The 27233-nt window shown below is 40.0% G+C and overlaps 2 protein-coding genes across 2 annotated transcripts; both read right to left on the bottom strand.

Moving 5' to 3' along the window:
* Positions 1-172: 172 nt before the first annotated feature.
* Positions 173-21731, bottom strand: arid3b (AT-rich interactive domain 3B). The gene is made up of 9 exons (XM_027018367.3): positions 21455-21731; positions 19851-20516; positions 12529-12603; positions 12057-12129; positions 4619-4802; positions 4151-4401; positions 2892-3197; positions 2691-2780; positions 173-2536 (listed from the first exon to the last, which is right to left on the bottom strand). Exons 1-9 carry the CDS (start codon positions 21488-21490, stop codon positions 2364-2366), a joined length of 1854 nt encoding a protein of 617 aa, XP_026874168.2. The 5' UTR covers positions 21491-21731; the 3' UTR covers positions 173-2363.
* A 471-nt stretch (positions 21732-22202) lies between these two features.
* cox5aa (cytochrome c oxidase subunit 5Aa) lies at positions 22203-25315 on the bottom strand. Its single transcript, XM_027018368.3, has 5 exons — positions 25129-25315; positions 23392-23508; positions 22819-22940; positions 22462-22590; positions 22203-22349 (listed from the first exon to the last, which is right to left on the bottom strand). Exons 1-4 carry the CDS (start codon positions 25199-25201, stop codon positions 22477-22479), a joined length of 426 nt encoding a protein of 141 aa, XP_026874169.1. The 5' UTR covers positions 25202-25315; the 3' UTR covers positions 22203-22349; positions 22462-22476.
* Between the last annotated feature and the right edge of the window lie 1918 nt (positions 25316-27233).

Below are 27233 nucleotides of genomic sequence, written 5' to 3' on the forward strand. Positions count from 1 at the left end.
TTTGCGAGTGTGTATATTTGGTATGACTGAAGTAAGTATGCTTACACCAGTTTTTTCAAGCAACTACCATCCACAAATTCTACCTAAAAACTCAAAATCCATATCTGCCCAAAATCACACTGGAAAGTGAAGAGAGAGAAAAAAAAAAAAAAAAAGACAGTCTACACATGACTTGTGTCAGACTTTAATTCCACTTAAAATTCCATGTGTAAATAAAGTGAGAACACCAGAGACATTAAAAACACAGTATAATGGTCTTTGGTTTTCAGCTGTGTATGTTTCTGATAAATACAGTACAAAGAGGAAATGAGAGATAAAGTATCTGCACATCAGGGTCAGGCAAGGTTTTTAAGCACAAAATGTCAAAGTAGGAATAGTGGAGGTGGTCACGTTCAGTGGTAACATAACCACCTCCTGATGCAGTACCATGGACTGCTCTGTGCTATATTAAGACAATCAGGTTTGAGAAGAATTCCAATTTGGTACATTACGTAATTACAATGAAGTTTAATTCAAAATTCATATTCACCAGTATTTACAGATTTATCAGGCCTTAAATTTACTTCCTGAACTGAAGCTGTTTGAAAGAAATAAAATATACCCTAATCCCATTGCTGCATGGTCTTTATAGAATAACTGACATTCTGAATAACTTAATATTCTGAGACATCTCCATCTGAAGTCATATACCTCTAATCATTTTCCTCATACTACTGTATTAAAGTTGTTTTTCCATTAATTATCTACAAATTTCTGAGGTATTGGAGGTTTTGTATATTCTACTAACCAGAGGACATTTCAGAATTCAGCAAGAGAACATTTCAGAAGGACTTCATAAAACTCTTTATTTGATTTAACTAGTGTCTGGAGCTGATTCTGAAATACACCCAACTCTCATAGTATACAAATGTAATTCTGAGGTAGCTAGTTCATTTATCCCATTGAGGTATATCTAGCTTTGTTCACTAGATGTAAGGGGTCTGGGTGGTGAGATAAAAACCACTGAGATCAACCTGAGCATTCCTGAGAAACTTGCTTTCCAATATGGAAAGGCATTTGAGGTTTGAATTTATATAAACGAAAGAAAGAAAGAAAAAAAAAAAAAATATATATATATATATATATAGGTGGGGTGATAATGGAACAAAAAAAAAAACCCAAAAAAACAAACCCAAAACCCCATCTAAAAATATCTGAAAACACTGTTCCTATTTTTCTCTTAAACACTGATGTTTGTCAAGATTAGCATTAATTGAGATAACTCAGATTCTAAATGAACAAATACCCTGATCATTATAAGATTTTGATTTCAGCATTTTTCTGCATTTGATATCCTGGTTTGACTCATAAGTACTCATAAGATTTCTGAGCTTATGACTGATCGTCCAACGCTATCTAAATGATTGACATGCAGAAAAGCAAGTGTTCCCTCTACTGTAATGTCTATGTGTTATATAGATTCCACAGTAGATTCTTTAGACCAATCTATTGTCTGAATGTCTAAATAATAGCAAAACTCAATTACTCAAAAGTCTTTTCAAAATTACCTGAAACTTCCCAAATCAAAATAATATATATATCTGGATGTCTATAAACTAAAAATACTGGAAAAACAAATCCACAATCAAATCAAGTAAATACACTAAATAAAAAATACATTTGTTTGACCCCATTCCTAACCAAATCAAGTCTGCAAAAAACTCTTGATGAAACTGTTGTCCATTTGAAGTCCAGCAAAATCAACAAAAAAGGGGCAAAAAAACTGCCAATCCTCTAGTCATAGACCAGAGAACAATCCTGATATTTTGAGGGGACTCGGTCCTAATACTTTGGAACCTACTGTTGGTGTGCATATAACAAGTACAGTACATGTTATAAAAGAGCCCCTATTGGTGGTAAAATATGAAAAGTTTAAATTCCAACTGTTGGATTTGGCAGAGTATTTTGTGCCATGATTGTTTAGGTGGAGGGTGTTTGTAAGCAGACGATACCATGGATGTATATGCATAGCTGAAAGCATATTAGTCAAGGTATTTAACATATGTTGAGCACAGACATATGCTCATAACACAGTTTCCTTAAGTTATTTGAGGTATTTGTTGTGATTTTGGAACTGATCATTCTCATGATTGTCCAGGTCCTGAGAGGGTTTGTAGCAGACTTGTGGCAAAAGGGCAGAGGCCACCTGCAACAGGGCAGAGCAGTTAATAAACTCTTTGTAAATGGAGGCCCCTTTTTGCAAATGTGAGCCTGATGGATCTCAAAAAGGAGGTAGACTTGGCTTTGATAGACCACTGGATGGTCAACCACTTTCCATAGCTGAGCTGCTCTAGGAGAGGGAGACCATAATTAGGTGGGCTGAGCTAAGGAGAACCAGCAGTAGTGGGCTCAACAGAGCTACAGCCCTTGGAGGAGGAGGAGGAGGAGGAGGAAGAGGAGGAGGGCACGCTGGGGCTGAGGGTAGAGCGCTGGCTTACGGATGTAGCCATGACAGAGGTAGGCATGGCTGCCTGGGACTTCTGAGCATATAGAGATCCTGTACAAAAAAAACAAAGGTAAAAAGAGAAGGTGCTAAGTAAATTGCTAATCAGTAAATTACACAGGGAAGACAATAAGCAAGTAACTGAAAAACAGAGAAAACAATGACAGGGTATGAGTAACATTCTGTTAGTATCAATCCTGTCACAGACCTGAGTAAATAACCCCATTAACCTCCACTGATACAGTGATACTGGCTGATCCATTTGATGAGATGCTGAGTGACAGGTCCTGCTTTTCCTCTAGAGAAGGAAGAGAACATACATTTTTAGCAGTGTTGCCAGCTAAGATCATTTATTCATCCACAATTCCCATGTAACAGAGCCCCAGTGGGCTGAAGCCCATGCACGCACCGCGGGCACTGGTGCTGTTGACGCGCAGGCTGGCAGGGTTCACCTGCGATGCCATGGCCAGCAGGTTCTGCTGGAAGGCCTGCTGTAGCAGTCTCTGCTGCTCCTCTGCCAGCCGTGCCATCTTCCTCTCAGGCCCCTCCATGGCAGCAGCACCTGCAGCCAGGGCGACGGGACCAATGCTCGTCTCCAGCCTATCACGCAGCTGCTCCAGTGTAGCAGCCCGAGCCAACTGCTGCTGGTGGCCCAGGGCTAAGGCCAAAGGGAGTCTCCCGGGCAGCATGGGAGGACCCTCCTCAGGGACTAGCACTGCACATTGGAGAGGACTAGTGAGTGTAGAAATGATTTATACAAACCTTTTCGAAATCAAATCACAATTAAGCAGAGGTCATAGAATCAGAATTACTTGGTCATTACACAAATAAATTATTTCCAATTCATGCTCTTTTCATCATAACAGTCCCCAATAACCATGAGAAGCTTGATTAAAACAGATTTAAACCAGACAATAATGTTAGAGATCACTCTTTAATATGAGAACATTTCAAGACTTTTCTCACAGCAGGGTACACTGAACTGTACAGCCATATGTACAAGGGGTTAGGCTATGCCCCCAAAGTGACTGCCTATCTGCTGGCCTGCAGTAAGGCCTCTTAATGGCTTTCACACATTGGCCCTTCCCAATTAGCCCCTGCAGTCCAGGGAAACTGCTCCATTTCCTGTCTGCTACAAACCGACAACATCTAAAATTGCCAGACATTTCACTTACCCTCTGGCAATAAATCACATTTGGAAGTAACTGAAAAGTTATAAAATGTTAAATATAAAATTTTAATTTTAACATTAAATAATATTCTAAATCTTATATTTCTCCTGAAAATTACACTAAACAATGTTCACATCGTGTCACAAGGTGGCGCTTGGACCCTTAAACGCACACTGACCCCCCCTAAAGCTCAAAACAGTTCCACTTTCCCATAAAAATAAAACAACCTAATATGCATGCTAGCTGGTTTAGGTGTACAGCTTCTAGTGTTGAGAATTTCAATCAAAAAACAAAATGCCATGAGTGCAAAGGACTAAAGTGAATAAATCTACAGAACATTTTATTGACTCTGATATTATTTGAAAAACTGCTTTGTTACTTAGGAGTAACCTGCCAGCCATAGTGATCTCTGCAGTGATTTGAGCATCAAACAGCTCAGCATTGCTGGTGAATTTCGGTTAGAGTAATCCCAGCCTAAAAATCCAGGCGTAATTACCTGTCTCTTTCTTAAGACCTGGAGTAGGTGTGCTCTGTAGACCATTGTGTCCAGAGGAAGGCAGGTGCATTTTGGGAGGAGAGAGGAGGTGAGGGGCACCTCCACTTTGGGAGGGAGAGAAGCGGTACAGGCTGCTACTGTAGCCAGGGCGGCGACCCTCTCTGCGGTTGCTGTCAATGGCAGCCTGCAGTTCCCCAGGAGAACTGAGCCCCTTCTTCTCACATTCATATGGGTAGAGGTACTTCATATACCTACAACAACGGACACGGGAGCATGGATCGGGATACAGTTCAAACCAATATGCAACAGTGTATTAATACTGACCAGTGCTTGATGGCAAATAACAGGCATGACACCAAAAAATAAGGTTGACTGACAATTAATGACTGTTAACTGTGGATTACAGTGAGTTAATGTGGTGTTCATATATTAATTTATAAAAAGAGTTAATGATCATTGCATCCTCACTGTGTGCGGAGGGTGAAGGCTGCACTGGTGATGGATGTGGGCAGGTTCAGGCCTTTTGTGATCTCTCTCCAGATTTTCTTGTTGATCACCTCTACCAGGCCGCCCTTCTCTGTCACAAGCTTATAGAGCTTATAGAGGTCCAGCACCTGCTTGGCCATGATGGGGATACGGTTCACTGGCGTGCCTGGGAAGAAAATGAACATTGGAGATTAAATTAGAGGACCGGAACACTAAACAAAGTCATAAAACACAATGAAGACTGTGCAGTGATCGTGTGAAGGAAGGCCTAAGACTGCTGTTAGTGATGTATTACAAAATGCAGGTTTTTCTTTCTTGTATTTTTTGAGACTGAAGCCAATGAGTTTGTAGCCAATAACTCCAACTCTCAGAGCTCTAACATGAAGGATATGAGAAGAACGCTATGCTCTTCACTTTGATCACTCAAGGCAAGGAACACTACATAAAGAACAGGGAGAGAGCAATGTTTCCATCCTACCCTGCTACCAAGCAAGCACCCAGCTCAATCCCTGATTGCCAGGTTATGAGTCACCTAGGATATGAAGCTGAACATCATTTCTGCATTAACTTATGGAGGCTATTGCTGGCATTATTAATATTGATATTACTCAGTGTGGAACATTTGGCATATCAAATAAAAGGATTTCAGGTTTGCAAAGATGACTGCAAATCATCATTTAATTACTAAATTACAAATTACTTTTTGCTTTTCAGAGGTGGTGTATTATTTATTTATATATATATATATATATATATATATATATATATATATATATATATATATATATATATATATATATATATATATATATATATATATATATGCGCACTATTTTACATATTCTTGGTTACTATGACATGTTTCTATCCAAGAGTGGCACTAAAAAAATGTACTGAACGGACTCACTGCTTGTACGTGTCTACATACCCCTTCTGTTCATATAAGTGCCTGATTCCTCTCAGCACTCTTTAGAAGGGGCTATAAGTGTATTAGTATTATTTATAAAAGGGGCTACAAAACAAAACCTCAAAAAGGGTAATACTGAAAGAATCTGTTCTATGCATTAATTCGAAGGTTCAGTGCAAAAACTCAAAAGCTGATGCTCTGCATCTGCTCCATCTGAGAGGGAAATGAGGCAGGTTTTTAATCCGCAAGCAGTAGTGACAAAGTAATGTGGATAGGTCCTGGTAATGAAGCTCAATTGGAGGGATTGTGTCTGCTAAGTCTAAAAGTGCTCTAGCACACACCCACAAGCCCAGTTAGAGATAAGATGGGGGATATATGAATGAGAGAGAAACACGAACAAAAATGCTTAGTTCAATCCACACTGTGGGCCTGGTAAGAACAGCCCTGGTAACCTGAGGTTAAGATTATGCAGATATATGTGTGGAAGACAATATATTTGTGCAATGTACACATGGACAAGTGAAGCATATCTGCACAGTGTACACATGGACAAGTGAAGCATATCTGTACAGTGTACACATGGACAAGTAAGGCATATCTGCAGTGTTCACATGGGCAAGTGAAGCATATCTGCACAGTGTACACATGGGCAAGTGAAGCATATCTGCAGAGTAGACATATATGAATGTGTGGATTACTATTATATTTCTTACAACTCCTTCTTACAATTCCTTTAAGATTAATGTTTCTGGAGGTAACTGGAATGTGGGCTGTAAGGAGTCTTTCAAGAAATTTCAGATGATGGAAACACTACTAACAGCTGCTCACAACTACTTTAACAAATGTCCATTTCCTATCTTGTGGGTGACTAGCATAAAATGTGGCCTACAACTATCTTTGAAATAAATCAAATTTAGACAGCCAAAGTGATCTCTCAAGCTCAAACCCTGATATTTAACCTCATTCTTTCATCGCACAGATGAATATGAGCTCTTTCTATAAAGATCTAACAGAAGCACATGCTTCACTTTCTCTCTGAAGCCCCTCTCAGGAGAATGCCAATAGGCATGAAGTGATCATTTACCCAGCGAGCAGATCGTGATTTAGAACCACAGGCCTACGAGACAGGGTCCAGCACTCTCCTGGGGAGACAGGAGCATGGTCTTGCTTTGAAAACTAGTTATTTAACGCTGGGGATGACATTACTCGTTCATCAAACGATCAGTGAACAAGGCCCGAGCTCAAGGTTACCCCCAGGTCAGCATGGCGGGGATTCAGGACCAGGTCAAAAGCAAGAGATGTGAAGTAGCACTGCCTCAGGGGAGGGACTATGGCATGTACCATAACTGTAAAACCAATCTGGCTCAAACACAGTGGAAAAGCCAGTCACCCTTTTCTCCACTGAGGAAGCTCTGATGGTGGCTAAAGTAACCTTCTCTATGCCCTAATGCAGTTACATTGCTTCTCCTTTGCCCTGTAAGGTATAGGGCATTAGGATAAAACAGGAAAGCATGAATGAGTGAGCTGTGACATTAAGCAGCGCAGCGCTGCAAATAGAGCCACCACTTCAGCCTGAAGACTGACTGCCTCGCTCTGTGAGTGCATGCAGGCCCTGACGTTCCTGAGCCTTGAACAAATCAGTCACAACTAACAAGCCAGAGGGACACCAATTAAACAAGACCAGGGTTTGGACACATTACAGAGGAGAAAGAATGAATGATGACATCCTAGACAAAAGACATCTCATTATTATACAGTACTCAACAGTAAATAATCCTTAATTACTGGGAGATTTCAGGGTTCATTAAATTATATTTTAAAATCTTTAAAATAAAAATGTATCATTTTAAACAATGTTTTCTTGAAACCCATTACACCTCTTTGCTCTTCCCTGTTCAATCTAGCCTGGTAGTAAAAACAGGTCAGAGAATCTGACCCCTGCCCTATATATAGGGGAAACAGCTGCCCACATGAAGAGGCCTTTACTCCGTAATGAACCAACAGCAGGCCCTGCACTGGCAGCTGGCTGAAGGAAATACCACTCTCAGGCCTAAACAATGATTGCCTTTCTTACTGGAGCACCACTGCAAAAAGGGAAGTAGGAAAGCGGTGCAGGAAATCCATGAGCCGACACCAGATCAGGCATTATGGATGATGAGGGTGGCTGAAGGCACTGCAGAAGACTTGAACGGCTAAGGACAAGTCATGACAAGAGTACTTGTACTGCTCCATCAGGATCACAATCTGAAAAGTTTAAGTACTGAACGCAACTCTTGCACTATGGTTGTAAACCACAGGTGATAATTCTGAGTTATTTGAACTTCATCAGGGAAGCATATTGATGAAATTGTTCAAACCATATTTTAAAAAGTGAATTTGCTGTTTGTTACATACAAAATATCAACTATCTAAACCAGATCAGTCATTTCTGTCCAAGGCATTTTTTCAAAGAACTTGCTAAGCAAAATAGGACCTAAAATGACAATGTAAATATATTATGTAGGACAATCTAGATTAACTTTCTCCTTCTGAAAGGTGCAGACAGTATCAACATCCAAGAGGTTTTTGAAGTAAAAAAGCCTAACTGTACGCTTCATTACACTTTCCTTTTAAAATAAATAAGTAAATAAGTAAATAAATAAATAAATAAATAAAATATTATGGTCACTTTATGTATGTGCAAAACAGCAGCTCAGTAACATCAGACACTTTAAACAGTTCACCAAAATGTAATGTGAAATGCTGCTAAAAACAACTGCGTTCACTGTGTGAGGGCAGGCTGACTTTGTCTATTCTCCTTGTCCATTCATAGGGGTGCTACCCAATTATACACCTCCTTCAGTCAGCTGTAAAGAATTAAGCACTTCATGCTGTCTTCCAAGCACATTCAGCTGTTACGTGAACAGCAGCTTAATAAAAATGGATTCATAGGTAGCTAAGAAAGAATGTGCTAGCTGTTACTCTTCCAGACTTGTAGCACTGGGATTGTGCTACATTTGTCGTTTTTCTAAACATGTCTGCATCCATGACTGTGCTGATTCTGTATAGAAGTTACAAAGAATCTTTATTTCAATCAGAATCCAAAAATTCATAAATAGCAGCAGTTCCTTCATGGACAGAAGTGCAGGTGGGAGTGTGGATTACTGCTGAAAGAGCCCTGTCAGATCAGACCAGAGTGGGCTGTACAGTCAGTGACTGGGGCCAGCACACAAAAAACACACTCCTGCTTCAACAATCTATCAATCAATTTGACACACACATACATTTTACATGCACACTGGGTAAAAGGGTTGTTCTGCTCTAATCTAGACTGGAGAAAGATAAACTTAACCAAACAGAATCATGTAATTTGCCCCAAATGCGGGTGGGTGTTGGGAAATAGTTGCAACATTTTATATAAGAGATGTGGCAGTGAAGCAGAATGTGGGGTCTATTCCTTGCTTTACAAAGCACGTCTCACTGAAACAATATACTTGCCATTGACCTTCTTCAGCCATCCTCTGTATAAATGCAATCTGCATACACAGCAGTTCTCGTGCCAGATGTGCAAATATCAAGATAGGATTACTAATGCAAAGATTTACATTAAGATTAACCTGTTAGCTCATGGACACAGATGAGGAAGTCCTCACATTATTAATTAAACTGTAATATGGTTTTGATAGGAAACTCTACTTCACTTCTGCTAACAGTACACAACAGCCACCAACAACATTTTTGCCATGCCTTTCAAAGGCAAATCATTTTCTGACAAACTGTTAAGAAGAAAAGAAAAAAAAAATCACCAATAGCAAAAACTAGCTAATGTTTAAACAACAGGCCCAAACAGCAGCTTATTCAGTATCCTGAATAAGTGTTAAATGTTTTATCCAGATGTAAACCACATATTGAATATGAATAGTATGGGCATAAAGTGTTAATGTACAGACATGTGCATGTGACTGTGTGAGTATAATGTGTGTTTGATTAAGAACTCTTCATCTGATTGGCTGGAAGTGCCTTACCTCATCAGCTACACAAACATAACTACAGAAACAGGAGTGCAAAGTGCATGGCTATTGAGTCTGTCTCAGTCTTTGGAAATTACACGATACGCAGGGAAAGGGATCACGGCAGAGAAGAAGTAAGTGCTAGAGGGGGTCTTCTGTCTTTTTTTATACAAATCTCTAGTCAGTCACCATAAAAGCACAGAAAGCTTGGGCAGGGGAGTAGCAGGAGACATAAAAGCCCAGAGGAAGTGTGTGGAGCAGGATGTCATAAATGCACATAAGGAGAATAACAAGCCTCAGAAGAGTCTAAGACAAAACAGCCACAGACAGGACATGCCCCTCTCACCATTAACGCTGCACAATACATGTAACTAAGAAACCCATTGTTTTCTGCACATCAGTAGAATCACTGAAATAACACCATTTTGAACATTCCACAAAACCACATACCTTATACAAAGACCTTATAAGTGCACTCTGGCAGAAAGTGTGCAGTTTCAAATTCTTATTATTTTTGTTAGTTTTTGTGTAAATGCTAAATGATATTGCTGAATACATATAAAGTATTTTCAATTATGCCTCATCACACCATTAGGCAAAATTTATTTCTTGTAAGTATACATTTAGAGGTGACTTTGATCATCGGGTGTCCATTATCTATTCCTTCTCAGGCTTGTGAGGTCAACATCAACTGTTCTTTAGAATATTACTACATTTGGCTCACTGGCTGAGAGCACTTTTCTTAAACTTCATGTTTCTTGTTCTTTATTTCCTCTCCCTTCCATCCTCTTTTTCCAACGCCCTGCTGATGTTCTCCAGCCTCTCCATTGTCTCTTCTTTTCCACTGTCTGTCATTCTCCTCATATCAAAAGGTGGGGCCCAGTGTTTTAGGGCCTCATTAATCTTCTGCAGAAGGACAGGGGGCCCCTTAATCCACCTCTCCCGAAGCCCCGAGCAAGTGGCCACCCCACCTGCCCCCCTCTGTGCGCGCGCGCACACACACACACACACACACACACACACACACACACACACACACACACACACACACACACACACAGACAGATACCTCTTCTGAGTTGCTTCTGTGCTCCTTCAGGCTTATCAGGTTTCAGAGACATAGACAAGGAGTACAATGCATGGAGGTGCATAAATATTGAAATGTTTGTACGTGTGTTTTGATAAGAGGAAGTTTGACTGATTTGAGTGTGACCTCAAATACAAATCAGTTACAAATAAACACTGCAGACAGGCTGTGCTTCAAACTACCAATGCAAGCTTATTGCAAACTACCAATGACAATGCAAAGACAATGTCCACTATTAGCTGTCTGCAGTTGATAGCTTAGCATACCGAAAACTTCAAAAGGACAGTAATACTATAGCACCGTCACTGGGAAATATGGGTAACCTATGATGAGTAATAAGAGATCATTATTTTGCCTACGTGACCTGTATTCTGTTACAAAGAAGACAGTGGTGTTTACCTCACATTCTATAATTGCTGCCATCATGCTGACCTCTAGTTTGTGTGGCAGAAAAATAATATCAAGCAACAGATATGATAAAGCTACCCACGCTGTTAAGTGGGCCACAATTTAACTGACCTAGTTTTTAGGAACAGAAAACTTGTGAATAGAAGTTTGTGATTCATGTTTTTTACTGGTTCAACAGGCATGTCTTTCACACTAAAGCAGTCAAACAAACATCATTAATCATTGGCAGCAGACCCTACTGACAGACATTTGACATGATCACACCATTGCCATCCACCCTCCATTATCAAGTCTCAGTTCTTGACACCCGCACTTACTTGGGGGAGGGGGGGGGGGGTGAGCAGGCCAGCACAAACAGCTCCCCATCTGGTTGAGTTTAAATCCTATGGTAGGGGTTAATAGCCCCGTCAAGCTGTGTCACTGAAAGCTTAGCCTGTCTGGTGACGCTGGCAAGCTCATCTCACTGTCACAATATGGCAATCATGAGGCCATATGATTCCACTTAACTAAATTAAAGGACAGACTCATAAGACAAATTCATATTATGCCCTGTTGGTGTCACTTAGAATATTGTGTGTCAAAGAAAACTGAACTTTAATTGTTTTTACAGGCATTTGTCTAAAAACATAACCACTAACTGTTACTTGCTGGGTAATGTGTAGTATCAGTAACATGTTTCCATGTACACATTTTAACTATGCGCAATGGTGTAGATGGAGACAGGAGATTATGAGAACGCCGATGCAAAGGCCTGAGCAAACAGGAGCGGGGCCAGTTAATGTTTCCTGAAGCTTGACAAAATCAGGGGTAGTGTCTAGTGAGGGAATGTGTAAACGAGACAGACATCAAGTTCAATGAGTAATCACATTTAACAAACAGGAATGAGTGAATAGGACATTAAACAAAATGTGGCTTATAGATTTTGAAATGAAATGTCAAGTGTCCTGTTTTCAGACCTGTTTCTAATACCATGGGTATTTTTTCTAACCAAGGGGTTTGACAAAAATATAAAGCAAAATGTGCGCTCACCTCTTTTCTGCATGAAAGTGAAAAGGTCATCTAGAAACTCCTTCCGGTTAGAGTCACTGTCCAGTTCATAAAGCTGCACAAAAAACAGGACAATATTCAATATAAACTATTTACAGCAAAATTTAATTATTTACAGCAGAGCTGACACAAACAACCCAAAACACCATCTAGAAGTTACGACCAACTTACTCAATATAAATGTAGCGCTAGTGTTTGCATGCTTGCTTAGTTTCTATACTTATCAGCTTTAGTTCCAGAATAAAATGACTATTTGCTCAGTTAAATTAAATGATCTGACAGTTTGTTTGTCCCTTCTCAGGGTATGAACTGTCCAGCTACATTCCCACTGCACTGGCATATTACTTTCTGAACAGCAGGAGCCCTCTGGGCAACATTGTAAAAACTGTGTCAGTGTGTCACTGATAAGAGCATAACTACTTAATAGCCCTGACTTTTGGATTTTTATGTTTACCTTTGCAAAGTCTCTGGAGGCCTCCCCTCTTCCTCTCCCTCCATCACTTTCCTCATTCCAACTCACACCGCCATTCTGTAGAGGGAGAGACACACTTAACTCTGAAAGCCTGGGTGGCACAGTTAGACAACAAGTCTCCAAGGAGGTCAGAGAGAAAGCTAAGAATACAATAGAAAAAAGAGCTAGGGTCAGGAACTGGGAAGAACAAACAGACATGGGGAAAAACATCACAACACAAAATTAGTGCTGACCTCTAAACCCTAAAGAATGGGAACAGGACACACTTAGAGTTATAGTTACAGGTTATAGCTATAGTTACATGACCTAAGTCTCATGAGGTATAAAAGTTAATATAACATGAATATCTGGGTACTTTTAGTGGCTTTTAGGCACTTTATTTGCTGGCATTCCTGTGATCTGTAGCTTATTTCATTGTGTGATCTGCATTACTGGTGTTGTCAGCTGGGCCCACAAAGCGCTTATAAACTGCAAGCGCCCATGGTGCACATGCTCTTTGCTTGATTACGGGCTATCCAGCCCTGGAGCTCGTGTGAACAGAGTTAGAAAGGACAAGGCAGAAAGGCAATAAAGCAGTTTTACAGGAGCTTTCCCCCATCCCCCTCTTTAATATGCTAAGTGAATCACAGCTGGGGAGAGTGCAGGATCTTCAGAGTTTATGGCAAACATACACCAGCTGGGACCAGAGGAGAAGACACTCAGTGGGGGAGCAACTGTGGAGGGCAGACATACTGTGTGGTATTGTGATGTTTCTGTGTGTGTGCACATATATACTATATAAACTTCAAAGGTTCTTAAGTGTTCTTATCACAAAATTCTGAAAAGCAGCTCTGTTGGTCAAGCATCAGTGCATTTTTTCACTGACACTTGGTTGCAGGCAATCACATACATACACAGATCATATAAAATTATCTATTTATAAAACATGCAAGCTGCTATCAGGCATACTGGTCATGTTGGGCCTTACTAATTATATTACAGAAGACTGATTGGTGAGTGGGCAAATTAGTTAAGAGCAGGAAGACCATCTGGGTGAGAAAGAGGAAATGAAGTCCCCTCCCCCATATCAATTCAGTAGAATAGCCCATGTCAAATAATTACTCTGGCAGATAGGACAAACATCTTTTGTTACAAAGTGTGACTTCACTCTCTGTGTGTGTGTGTGTGTGTGTGTGTGTGTGTGTCAGCATACATTGTAAAACCCTGAAATGGGAAGGATATAACTTTAATTGATTTTGATGTGACAAGAAAAAAAAAAAAAAAAAGTCTGATGAGAAATATGACATTCCAGGAAGAAAAAAAAATACATCCAAAAATTTGGGCTGATTCTCAGTGTTTCTCCACCAACACAAAAGAAACTGCAACTCTGAAAACTAAACACATTCATTTGCCTTTTAGGTGAAAGTCAACAGGGGGCTTCAAAGGTTTTGAATGAAACAGAACTTACAGTGGGGGGCTGCTAGTGTGTTGGAAAGGCCCATATAGCATGCAGAGTTTCCAGCAACATTACAATCGTTCACAAACACTTTCATGGGAGGAGCTAAAAAGAATATATTTCAGCTTTGAGTTTAATATTTTGAGTGTGGGGGTCCAAATCCCTTTGTAACAGTGTTTAGAAAGAGCTTTAAAAAACTTACACAGACCTAAATTGTATATGTGCATAAACATGTATATTTTTTATATTCACTTTTTTATTTTTCAAGTGTTCGGTTTGTTCAGCAGTTTGGGCTATTTGTTGGCCTTTTAATATACCGCAATGCCCATGAAAATCAATAGAGGAACCTTGAGGACAATAAAGGAATCTTGGAGGACAGCAATGAGATGTTTTTGCTTGTTTGTTTTTAATAGAGGGACAAGTGCTCCATAGGCTCTACCACTGACCTGAACTGCAGGATATGCTCTGAATTTTCAATCTAGGTCAAATCTAGGTTATAGGCCTTGTAGTTCTCTAATGAAAGTTACCCAATTAATCATTCATCTCTTTGCAATGCTGGGTATGCCAGAGGCTGAGGTTGGGGAGGGCACCTTTAGCCCAAGATTTCATATCTTTACAGTAGGCTCTTGTCAACAGAAGCAAAGCCAGTAGTGTATTTGAGAAATGAAACTGCACACACACACATGCCCGAATACACATAATGTGTAAAATCTCCGTTCATCCAACATTACTCTGCCTACACAGAAAAGCAGAACAGCCCAGAGACAAAGGGCTATGCAGGAGCCTGTAGCTACTTGTCCAAAGCAACATGAAGTATAAGTAAGGCCTGAGGGAAGGCTCATCACTGGCTGAGTACAGACTGGGTGCTATATTACACAATAGCCTGGCTTTTAAGGAAACGGACACGCTGTGGAGTGCCGTTATTAGGATGTGCGCTTTGCTCAAGCTTAGATGATGAAAGATTTAGAACATTTAACATCTAATATTAAAACTTTTTTCCATCTAAAATACATAATCGGCAATACACAGTCAACCTAATTTTTTCCCGGAGAGATTATGGCACATAACTCACACATTTAGATGTCAAAAATCCAGGGACTGAACATAATACTAACAATTAGTGAAGCTACAATTTTTTAAGGCCTGCAGTGTTTTTGTTTGTATTGCAATACAATACAGATGTATAGGCATGTTATTCCTACTTTAGAGGTATATTTACCCTAATCATGACCCCTGTTTATGACATTAAAAACCCTAAATATTCCAACTATATTCATTTTAAGCAGAATTTCAGAAATGTTTTGCGTTATTACGTTTCTGAAGATGTGAGTGAATCTTAAACCTTTTTTGGAGAAAATAATCTCAGGCAGGTCAGGACAGGCACCAAGTAGGGGGTTGGAAGGGGGACAGACATTCTAGACTTTCTGTGAGGTATAGGAAACCGACAGAGAATTGAAAAACGCAGATCGCCTTTCTTTCCCCTATACAACTTTCTATTTGACTACCACCCCCCCTGTAGTACTACTTCTGTTACATCCAGTGAAATTGACTTGAAAAGGTCACAAATCACAGGATGGTTGCAGCACAGCCACTCCCTCTATTCATTGCTCACACAGGTCCATGGTGGGAATTCTCACCATATCAAGAGAAGGGACCCTTAATTCCACTTGGAATGTTTCCTTTGGGTGGGGCTGGACAATCTAGACTGACACACCAAACCCCTCCCGCACCTCACATACTTACTCGAAGCCTTTAAAGATTTTTTACTATCAAATGCCTCAGATTTTGGCTTCAGAGCACTTTCCCAACCAAAGTTCACGCTACCCTACTGAAAAGGTCCAGGACAAAGGCTCATTGAATCCAACCCACAGTGCTGCATTGTTCCCAATGGAGACATTTAGACCAACCATCTACTGTCCATTGCTCAGTTCACACAAATTCTCTTCCTGGCCAAAACGTGCAATGTTAGACAGTAGAACGGCCAGTCTTCATGACAGGTGCTGCACAGACTATGTAAACTGAATATGCTCTGATCCGTCTCACAGATGGCTGCACTTTCCATTGATGACAAGATCACATCATCACAGGACCCAAGAGAGTTGTCCAGCAATAATGCTTAAATGATAACCTGAAAAATACAATTACTTAATATGTAATACCTTCATTCTTGTGCAAAAATTGTAGCTAAACTATATTACATATAACTGCAGTTAGCGTGAGGGCTATGTGCAATGAGTTTCAATATAATACTAATATGATGTAATCTTCCTGGCTGACATTTACACCAATGGCCAAGTGCCAGGCCTTAAGCCAACTGATAATTTATATGGCAAATCATTCCTCTGCAACATTAAACCTTGACATAATAAGAACTGATTGCCACCAGCTGGCTTGTACTACAAGCGCAGGCTTGATGTGTTGCTATGGCGATGGTTAAATAATGCAAGAGTAGCTAACAAATAGGATCATTCTCTGACCCAAAGAAGGACCACTGGAACTGGCCTTCCAGTTTTCAAGGCTTCAACAATGTCAAAACAGTTTAACAGTTGACCACCCTTCAAGACTGGCATGGTACCACAGCAACGTCTCATCAACGCCTTGGGTTGAAAAGACCTTTTGTCTATGAGTACACAGTTAGCCTTTTTACAATAACAGCCTCTATTAAACACAGAAAACACCAGACCCTACACAGTAAACGTATTTTAGTGAAATGACAGTTTATGTGAAATTACCCAAATAAACACAACTTCCTGTTATTACATATAACTAATGTAAAAAGGTCAAGACAAAATGCATTAACTGTCACAATTACAAAGGAAAATTTCACAAATTCCATTCTCATCCCCCTCATGCCTTTGACACTAGTCTAGTTAACTCTGGTTGGCTACATCTCAGCGCATGGTTACGGTTAACTCTGGTTGGCTACATCTCAGCGCATGGTTACGGTTAACTCTGGTTGGCTACATCTCAGCGCATGGTTACGGTTAACTCTGGTTGGCTACATCTCAGCGCATGGTTACGGTTAACTCTGGTTGGCTACATCTCAGCGCATGGTTATAGTTAACTCTGGTTGGCTACATCTCAGTGCATGGTTATAGTTAACTCTGGTTTCCTATAACTCAGTAGCCATGTGGTCCAATGTACACAGAGTGTGATTAAATCACCATTAACCATGCTAATTTAGCATGCCAGGAGACCACAATAGTCTCATTGTGTCAGTCAAATAAACAGACAACTTCACTTTTGTGTGACAAGAAAAAACCCCATTGTATCTTCCAGTAGTCTCTGCAAACATCAGTCAGCATTACTGTCGAGAAAAATGGATATGTGCTTTCCTGAGATTCCTTATTTAATAATTTCTTATATTTCAGAGAACACTGCTTGAAGTGCTCTGTGTATGAGAAAGTTCTAAGTTGATCCAAAAAAAAAATAAAAATATCATGTCACCATTTATATACTAATTGCTGCCTAATGAAATGTCCAATCTCCTATCTACTGAAGGTTTCTTGCTTGAGCAGAAGGCACAACTCATGACTTGAGTATCCAGTGAATTATTCCCCAATGTGATTATGAATAAAACAGTATTAAAGTGGTTTTAATGTACATATAGTAATAAATTATGTAAATTGTTAAGATTATATATAAACATTACTATGATCTTTGTGCATGACTTTGATTTAAATCAGGTGCTTACTGGTTGTCCGTGGCTCATCCAGTGTGAAATACTTATAAAAAAAAACAACAAAAAACCAACCAGCCCCCGCTCTCATTTGAAAATGCCATTTGGGGGCATCTGTTCTCTTTTGTGTAGATGGTGCTATCAAACGAGTCCCTTCCCTCTTCTACCCCTGAAATCTGATACTGTTACCACAGCAGAGAATCATTAAATACTAAAGAGCAGACATAAAGAGAGGCAAGATAAAAAAGAAAACAAAACAAAAAGAGACACAAGCAAATTCTTAGGCAACAGTAAACCCCCCCATCCATGTCAAAAGTAAAGCACTTCTATAAAGCATGTATTAACAAAGGGGACTCTCCACCCTCTCTCTAATAACTCGCAGGGCCACAGAGTCCTGCTGTGTGAGGCCAAACATAATTCCCTAACCAATCCACACTAAATAATTTTTTAATGCTGGGAAGCATGAAAATAATATTAGAAACACTCCCATCATTGGTTGAAACCAATGGTTTGACCAGTTGGTTGATTTAATTATTTTCATGAAACTAAACTGAATCTAACAAACTGTTTACACCGCAAGCACTAATAATAAACTGATTCCTTTGTAGTGTTTCTAGTGTTGGCTTTGCAGCAATTACATGTTAAAAAGTGTTCATCCAAACATAGCCATGGAAGCTTGTTCAGTGACAAAGAAGCTAAAATAACAAAGCCCACATCAAGCTGGTATATTTTAAGAGCGCATGTGCAGTTTTATTACTCACACCCACATACACACCATTAGCTCCTAAATCCATGCCGACATGGGTGTGAAGAAAACACCAGCGTTGCCAATCAACACGGGGCCTCACTTCCCGCCATAGTAGCTTTATAGCTATGTGCTCAAGAACGGTGCATCTAAAAAAAAGTAGCTCGTTACAGAGTGCCTATTATTAAAGATTTATAAGCAATAAGAGACATTTAAGTTTAATAGAAAGATTTCTTTTTAAAAAAAAAGGATGAAATTGAAGGAAAGCCATAATAGGAGAACAGTTTTCAATGAACTACGAAATCTCACTTCAAGTGTATATACATCTCACTAAACTTTACTCAGACTGGAAACAGAGCCAACTCATACAAAAAAAAATATATAAGTAAAAAAAATAATAATCAGGTAAAAAAATATTTTTATCCCAACAAAACCCAAATGTACATTTGAACAATCCTTTCCTAACCAAACAGCCATTCAAGTGGTTAACTGTGCTGAAGCAACTTCATGTACATTTTCATTCTACAAACATGGTAATGCAGCCTCTCACCATTATCATTTTAAAACCTCTGTGATTTTATGTCACAGTATTAGTGCAAGTGAGGTTCTCCAGGCCCATCATTGCATGCAAGACCAAGTGGCTGCCCTGCTGTGGCAGAGGCCACGTGCCTACAACACTTCTGACTTCTGTCTGGCAGCCCTGATGGCGTGCCTCTCTGGACACAAGCCAAGAAAACATTACCCTGCCAAGTGTCTGTTCCGAGAAAACACCACCGGCAAGGAGCAACAGAGGAAAGTGAGAATGCAGGAAGAAGAGAGAAAATGAATGGAAGAGAGAACAAAACTTCCAGCCCGCCAGGCAGGCTGCCAGAATACTACTCCGAGGATGTTTAAAGACAAAATAGGTCAACATATGACGCTGAATAGGATCCTAATTACCAATGTGAAATATCAGGATACCATATGGCTTTGATCTCAAGAGGACAAATTCAACATAGAAAAGTCAGACAGGATAATTTATGTTAAGTAAGTTATACTGTGGAGGTGGGGGACATTAGACTATTACGAATATAATTATGAGCAAACGTGTGCTGGGATAGACTAGATATTATATTTAGTACCACTATGCTACATTATTCCAACAACAAAAAATCATAAATACAAAGCCATCTTCTGAAAACAGAAGAATAATTAACAGACACTGTGATTAAAAAAAAAATTACAACTTAATCACAACTTCCCCAGATCAACACAAGTATCATGCATATGCAGTTCTGCCACTTCAATGAACTGAGAGACTGAAAAATGTATTTACAATGCATCTAAAAAACAATCTTGTCCCTTTAGACTTTTATGCATGACCTGGTGGGACATTGCTCTTGTGACACATTATCATTAACTTCATTAATGTCCTCAAAACAAGACAAGCTGGTATGAACACAAACCTGTTTGAGGGACTCTTCAAAGTTCCAGTCGGCCAGGCCGTTAGGCGTATTGAACGAGTGCTGGTCTGCAGGAGATGGGCTGCCTTCTGGGTCATCCTTCACTTTAGGTGGAGGTGAGCGGGTCCTTTTCTTCACAGCTGGGGGGGAGGCTGCATAAACAGGGAAAGGGTATGGAGGCACTCCCATGCCTGCCTGCTGAAGAGCAAGACTCTGCTTCCTCAGAAACTCCAAACCCTCGCCTTCATCATCTTCGCTACCTTCTTCACCATCCATCATCTCGTCGTCTTCATCTTCTTCTCCTGCAGAAGCCCTTCTTTTGTCCATCCCCCCATCTCCCTCTTCCCTCTCTGAATCCATGCTGCTTTGTGCAGAGACAGTGCTGCTCTGAGGCCCTTGGCTGCCCTTTGGGGCCCATTCTCGAGTGCTCATGTTGAAATAGTCAGGGGTTAGTGGTGCACTCCGGCCCCTTGCTGAAGCCATGATGGCTTGCTGAGCGGCTAGCTGCTGTGCGTAAAGAAGGTGGGCCTCGCTGAGGTGCCTCTCTTTTCGCTCCATCTCCAGTTTGGCCTGCTGCTGCCTTTGAAGCTGCTCCATAACAGCTTCAAGTTTGACACCAGCTGCACCACCAAGTGCTGTCTGAGAGAAGGCTCCCGCCAGGCTTCCATCCTGGTATAACAAGGGCAAACAAGTAAAAAATAAATCAACATTACTACATTACTTTAGTTTTCTGTACATTTTGTTACAGTGACACAGTTAATGTTTGACCTCTTACGTACAGTAGTTACAACTCTCAAACGTATAAAATTGGTTCAGACTTATTAGGACACTCAAAACTATAGGACTACGTAATTTATAATAATACAATAGGGCAGGAAATAGAAGAAAACCTAAAATTATATCTACTGAAAACTAAACTGCCTGCATGCCATTGCTAGCTAACTAAATGTTCTTTGACCCCGAAGAGGGGCTACTTGGCAAGGATAACCGGATTTCCGGCCGAACTGTGTCGCTTTACGTTGAGCTAAATAATTAATTTATGGTTAAATCTATTGCATTCATGGCATTTTTAACTATTAAACCTATATAGATTTAAAAACAATTGTATTTACGTTTGTCTGCTCTTAATATAATAACATTATTCTCGATCTGTGGGTGCACATAGTACGGCGAGCTTCCAAATCAACACTTAAATCTAACTCCACAAACAGGACGACAGATAACCAAGTGGTAGCCGAAGAGGGGTATGTTTCAAAAGAAACAAATTAACTAAGTGTTTTAGAACTTCGCAAAAGCAATTTACAACGAAACGCTAACAACACTTCGTAGCAACAACAGCAAATCTGCCAGAAGTGTACAAAATTGGGAGGGGGACAAAACTCTTGCAATCATGACGTGTACAATGTGGATTTAAGAACCATAAAAACTAGATCCACACATGGTGATCAGAACGAATTGTGGAATAAATAAAAGCACGTTCACGCACAAAAGCTACTGGTTATACTTATAAAACGTTCATGACCTTTTGACTCTGGAAGACTGCTAATCATATTTTACAGTAGTTATCAATCAGGCTACGGTCACCATGGATTTTTGCCAGCACTCACCATTTGCGCTTTACTGCTACTGGAATTGTCTACCATCCCTCCTCCTAGATGAACCTTTCTATCACAAAGCTGTTGGAGCTTGAATAACGTAGCAAGAAGACGTGCATCCACCCAAGTGTTTGATATCTCCCGATAACACTTCAATAGCCCTTCGGTTTTCGCAGGAAAAAAATCGATGTCGGGACTTAAAAAAAGAGGAGGGGGCAGCCAAAGGGAAATGTCTGCCTGACCTCACCTCCCGATCCGCTGCGCACAGGGACTCCCACTCCACCCAGAGCCAAACCCCCCACATCAACGTATAAATACTGCCCGCCCAATTGGCTAAAGTAACAAGTAGGTCTACATTTCTGGTTCGCCACGGTCGAGTAAAATATTTATAGAACCGATATGCCTCCTGATACGTTGTTCTATTTTCAGCTGACTTCTGTTGCGGACGTATACAACAGTTTCTTTAGAACATTGATAGTAGTAAAAGTATCTCCCATTTAGTTTATTTACTTAATAAACATTTAAACGGAAATTTCAATTACGCGGTTTATTGTACTAGCTGTGATGTTAAACACTCGTTTAATGCCCCCTGGTGGTGGAAGAGTTTACTGAACGCTAACGTTTAATTTTTATGACAGGGAAAACCGCTGGTGTTGCACTAACGTCATTCAAGTCACGCAATCCGTGAGGCCACAGTGAATTCATGGACATCAGTAATTCGGAAACAAGACCTTTTGAATAACAAACAAACAAAATTCAGTAAAGATATTTTGCTCTTTATTAGGTCCATCAATATTTTACAAGCAAAAGAACATAATAAAGGCAGATTAAATACAACAACACAAAGCAAAGACTTCAAGTACAGAGGTCCACTCAGTCCCGATAACAGCAACAGTTCCTTGGAAGACTGTCAGATAAAGAAATAAGACAAAAACTGACCTGTTACAGTGAAATATGAATAATTGAAGACAATTTTGTACACATGTGGTGTACATAGTGGAGTATGTGCTAGTTCTCACAATAATGGCAGAAGTCTATGCTTTGTCAATGCCCAACTCCTCAGGTGTGGAGATGCCCAGTTCATCAAGCGTGGGTCGAAGTTCTTGGATAACATAGGGGTATATCTCTTTGTGGGGTCCAGCTTTGTCCTGTGCCAAATTCAGAAAGAAGTGACACATGCTACATTAGTGTCTTAATACACAAAATAGAAGAAGGTTAAAGTATCAAAAAAAAAAAAAAAAAAAACCCACAAGGAATGTTTAACAGAGATCAAGAATTCATTGTTTTAGTATTTCAACCTAAACAAAAGAAGAGGATTAATAGATAGACAGGTAATACCTACAACGGAACCAAATGTTTGAGTGTGTTCCACTAACCTTGACGGCCTCAAGAATGCGGACGGCACTGGCCAAGTCATTTAGTCTCCGGCAGGCTCTCAGGGCTGCTTCCAGGATCTTAGGCTCAGGTACCAAGTCATAGCCAATCAGTGTGTTCATACCTGAGAGAAAACAGAAACAAACATGTTATTTAGTGTATTTTTTAAACTTTTTTTTTTAAAACAATTTACCATGTTAATACTTGAGTTACCATGTTTAGGAAATCACTAATACACAATTAGATCACATTTTAAATGATAGAGATCTTTGTGGATTTATCCAACTAATGGATTCACAGATGGATTTCATTTTAAAATTGGATGGTCTGGATGATGGGTTTGATACACAAAAAACGGTCTTAAAATCCAGGAAGTACAAGTTCAAAAAATTAAAAGAAATCATCCCAGGTAACATTGCACAATTTATGAAAGGGCTCAATTTAGAAACAATACCACACCCACTACTGCAAGTTAACTCTACTGCTTGTTTAAATAAATGACAATTTTCAGATTATATATTTTGACCATAGGTGTTACAATCCCACAGAAACAGTTTATAATGTTCACAGCCTACCTTTTCTCAGTTCCCAAGCATCAATATCTGGTTTGTTGAAGTAGGTAATCCAACGAGCATCAAACTCCTCGTCTGTCTCCTGGCTGCCATGGGAGTAGCAGCGGGAACCTAAAGGAGCTGAGGGGAAACAATACAAGAGTTAAAAAAAAAAAGCCTTAGTAAAATAGCTCAAATGAACACACCACAAATATCCTGTGTGATGATAATATATGAAAAGCATACAGATGTACATATAAGATACGAGAGAAGTGGCTTATATTTAAGATAAATTACCTATAGTTTGCTTTTCTTATGCGTGTTCTAGCAGTGGCTCACTTATCTTTACTAATGACTGCGCACCCACCCCCCCACAGACAGCACTGTACATATTGCAATATCTCGGCATAACCTTAACCTGGATTGTTTATTACCCATCTAATAACTTAATTAACTAAATTTTACTCTTGCTAGCATTTAGTTACACAGTTGTAAAACAGATGAACAAACATTATTTATCAATGTTGTTCTCATTTCTCTACTGGTGCAGTCTGTTTTGTGTGAGAGCTGCACCCTAAAACTAGGACTGAGGTTTGTGCAACACACTGGGAAGGAAATAGACTGGGTTTCAAATAGAAATCAACTTGCACTACCTATATGCATCACAGCATGCAATAAAATAACGTTTCCACTTGGAAAACCCTAGCAAGTATGTTAAACAACATAATTTAGCTATGTCAAAACAGTTACACAACTTCAGAATCGATCTGAAATACAGAACAAGGTCACTTGCCAGCAGCGTCGTGAGGCTTGTGAAATTAACATTACATCTGATAATCTCATTATGTGGAAAAGACGGGCGTATTCGTGACAGCAACATCAATGCTTACACTACCAAATGGAATGTGTCTGCAAGGCCATATAATCACAAATTATGTCTCGCGAAACTTCGTAACCTTGTAATGGAGAGAGGCAAGCGTTAGCTCTCACTCTCTCGGATTAGTAATGGTATTGTACAGTTGAGAATATACATGTATGCATTTCCTTGTATGGCGAAACCCCGGTGTTCACTTTAGTAACAGTAGCTACCATTAGCCACAGCAAAACTGTCAGGTACTTTGCCTCAGACCAACACGCGCCTGCATCTTTGTAGTGGTTAGCTTACAACAAGCAAGCTAGCTAGTAGGCAAAAAACAAGCTATATCAGGGTGACATTTAATTACAGGGAAATACTTAACCATCTGTCTGACCTTATATAAATCAAAATTATATTCCACGTATACAAAATCTAGGACACAAGTGTTTGTACTGGTCGACGTTAGACATCTATTATAACACGTGTGAATTAAAACGACGTTTTAAAAACTAGCTAGTTAGCTAAGTTACCTTAGCTAGCTAGCCATGTTAGCTTGTTCGTTCACACTGCAGTGCACCAGGGCCTCGTTGGGTCATTGCAAGGACATAGTCCAACTACAGCGTAGAATTAGTTAGCGCTGGCCAAGACAGTGGTTTCCGAAATGGGGATATTTGAAAAATGCAAATAGTTGAATTAAACATTGAATAATGCTGCCAGTCGTAATGGGCTATAACTACTAAGAACCAAGATATGCCACTTTGCTAGGTAGCCAACATCAACTTTACAGCTACACCGTTACTCGCTAGCTAGCTGGCGCTGTGCTAGCTAAGAATCTTGCGCCCCAATAAACGCGTTGATCTTAATGTAGCTTAGTCACGACAAATGAACTGATATGTTTTAATTACCTGTACATTGAGGTCGTGATCGTGTTAAACTCCGAACACCGGAGACCGAAAGGCGAAGCGCAGCTCTGAACATAATGTAGGACACCTGGCTGACTGCTGCTGTACTCCAAAAGACTAGCTAGCTAGCTTAGCTAGCTGCCTCACACAGCTTGAACCGGGAGGCCGATGTTGGTTGCTAGTTGGCGTGCAACGCAGCGATTGAGTATCCGAGCATGCGCATCAGTTACGTTAATTTTGATAGTAAACCCTAGCTAGGTACCCGAAAATGGTTGATAACCTAGGACACCAGAGGAAATAATGTAATTTTAACGCAACTTTAAACGGAGGACTACTCAAGATTTTCACATTTAAGATTTTTATTTTATTTGAGAATGGATTTTATTGTTTTTGATTGTAGTAGTGCACGAAAACACAAACCACTAAGCGACACTTGTTCTTGCGAGTACTTGTTCTTCTGGCAGGTACTCACTGCTCCCCAGCTAAGACAAAGGCAATAGCCTGCATGGTTAGGACTGCTATGCCCACTCAACTCCTACACTAATGGCTTCAGTACCTCACCAAGTGCCTTTGATGAGCAGCTGAGCATGTGCTCCAGGGTTCCTCATTTGTAACACACTGGGCATGCTAGTGACCACTTTACCCCACGTGTGCAGGTTTGATGGGCTTGGAAGCATATCATGCACTGTCTGGATGAGAAATTGTATGCAACACGGCTTGCTTTTTTAAAACTCAGCCCAGTTCACATTCCTCTAAACCAAAATTTCCCATTTCTGTTTCAAGCTCCCTGATGCTTCAATCCCATTTCATAGCAGGTTCTCCACAGTTGCTCTCACATTCTCCTGGATAAGGGAATGCCTTTCCTTCCCTCTGATGGGTGTCCACTTGGGGAATTTGATATCTCATTAGCACATTGTTAGTGATGATTTTGGAACTTGTCAGAAGACACTGAGGTGCTTGCATGAAGTTGTCCCTGGTTGATCTGAATGTTGTTGAACTCAACGGCATTCAAGGGCAAGATCGTGCCAGCACCCATGCTAAAGTTCTAAATGAAGATAGGTAGGTGAGTACCTGTGGAATTTATATTCAATACAGTTTTCTCACTGTTTTTATGAGTATTGTCCAGTACAATTGTCATGCTTAGCATACTACTCATGTCATTATTTTTAAATATTGTATGCTTCTCTTTGTTTAATGAAAATCTTATAATGCTCATACTACACCTCACAGTATTGTTGAATGGTTAGTTTTTATTGTACATTGAGATAAATGTGCCCCAAAATAAGGGTATCACAGTGGGAAAGGCAGGAGAGATATATGTTTGGGGCACTGAGTGTCGAAATGGACATTGCCTCTGAGATGTTGCAGTCATAATGCCCAAAATGCTAATGCCTGATTGGTGCTGTTTGCTCATCACATTACACACATTTAGCCCTTTATACTCTACATACAGCACAGGCAGACACAACATGTACTGATACAGTGACTCTGAACAGGAGCTGTGTACTTGGATTGGTGATTTGATTCAAGCGTTCTGAGTTCTTTCCCTCCATCACACTACAACAATGGAGTCAACTCCACTACAGCACATAAACAATAACAATATAAATACATTCTACACACTGGCATAGTGCAAAATTAAGGGGCCTTACCACAAGAGGCAAGTTGGAAGCCCCTGTATTATTTAAATCTATAAACAGCAGTGTGTGGCCTGCATGCCCCTGCCCTCTTCTGCCAGTGATCGTACATGTGATTGTACACGTGAACTTAGTGTGGTTCTGAGTCAGGGAAATATGTAGGGAAATATGAAAATATGCACCATTTTCCTCCTCTGAAGTTAGGACCACTTCTTTCAGCCTTGAAATTGATTTTGGTGGTATTTTTTTTAGTTTAATAGCAATGTAACAGGTTGCAAAACCTTTTCCATACAAAGTTAGCTTGTTCACTCATTCTCTTTTTGGATTCTATCGTAAAATTATGCAGTAAATGTATAATAAAATGTAATTCCTGAGAGATTAGTAGACTGCCTGGTAGGCAGTTAGGGGAATCCCTTGCAGACTATACCAATGCACAGACTGATGGGGTCTCACCAGTTTAAGTGGCTGTAC

Source organism: Electrophorus electricus, chromosome 4 (assembly GCF_041902795.1).
Source record: "Electrophorus electricus isolate QZ-2024a chromosome 4, ASM4190279v1, whole genome shotgun sequence".
Classification (NCBI taxonomy): Eukaryota; Metazoa; Chordata; class Actinopteri; order Gymnotiformes; family Gymnotidae; genus Electrophorus; species Electrophorus electricus.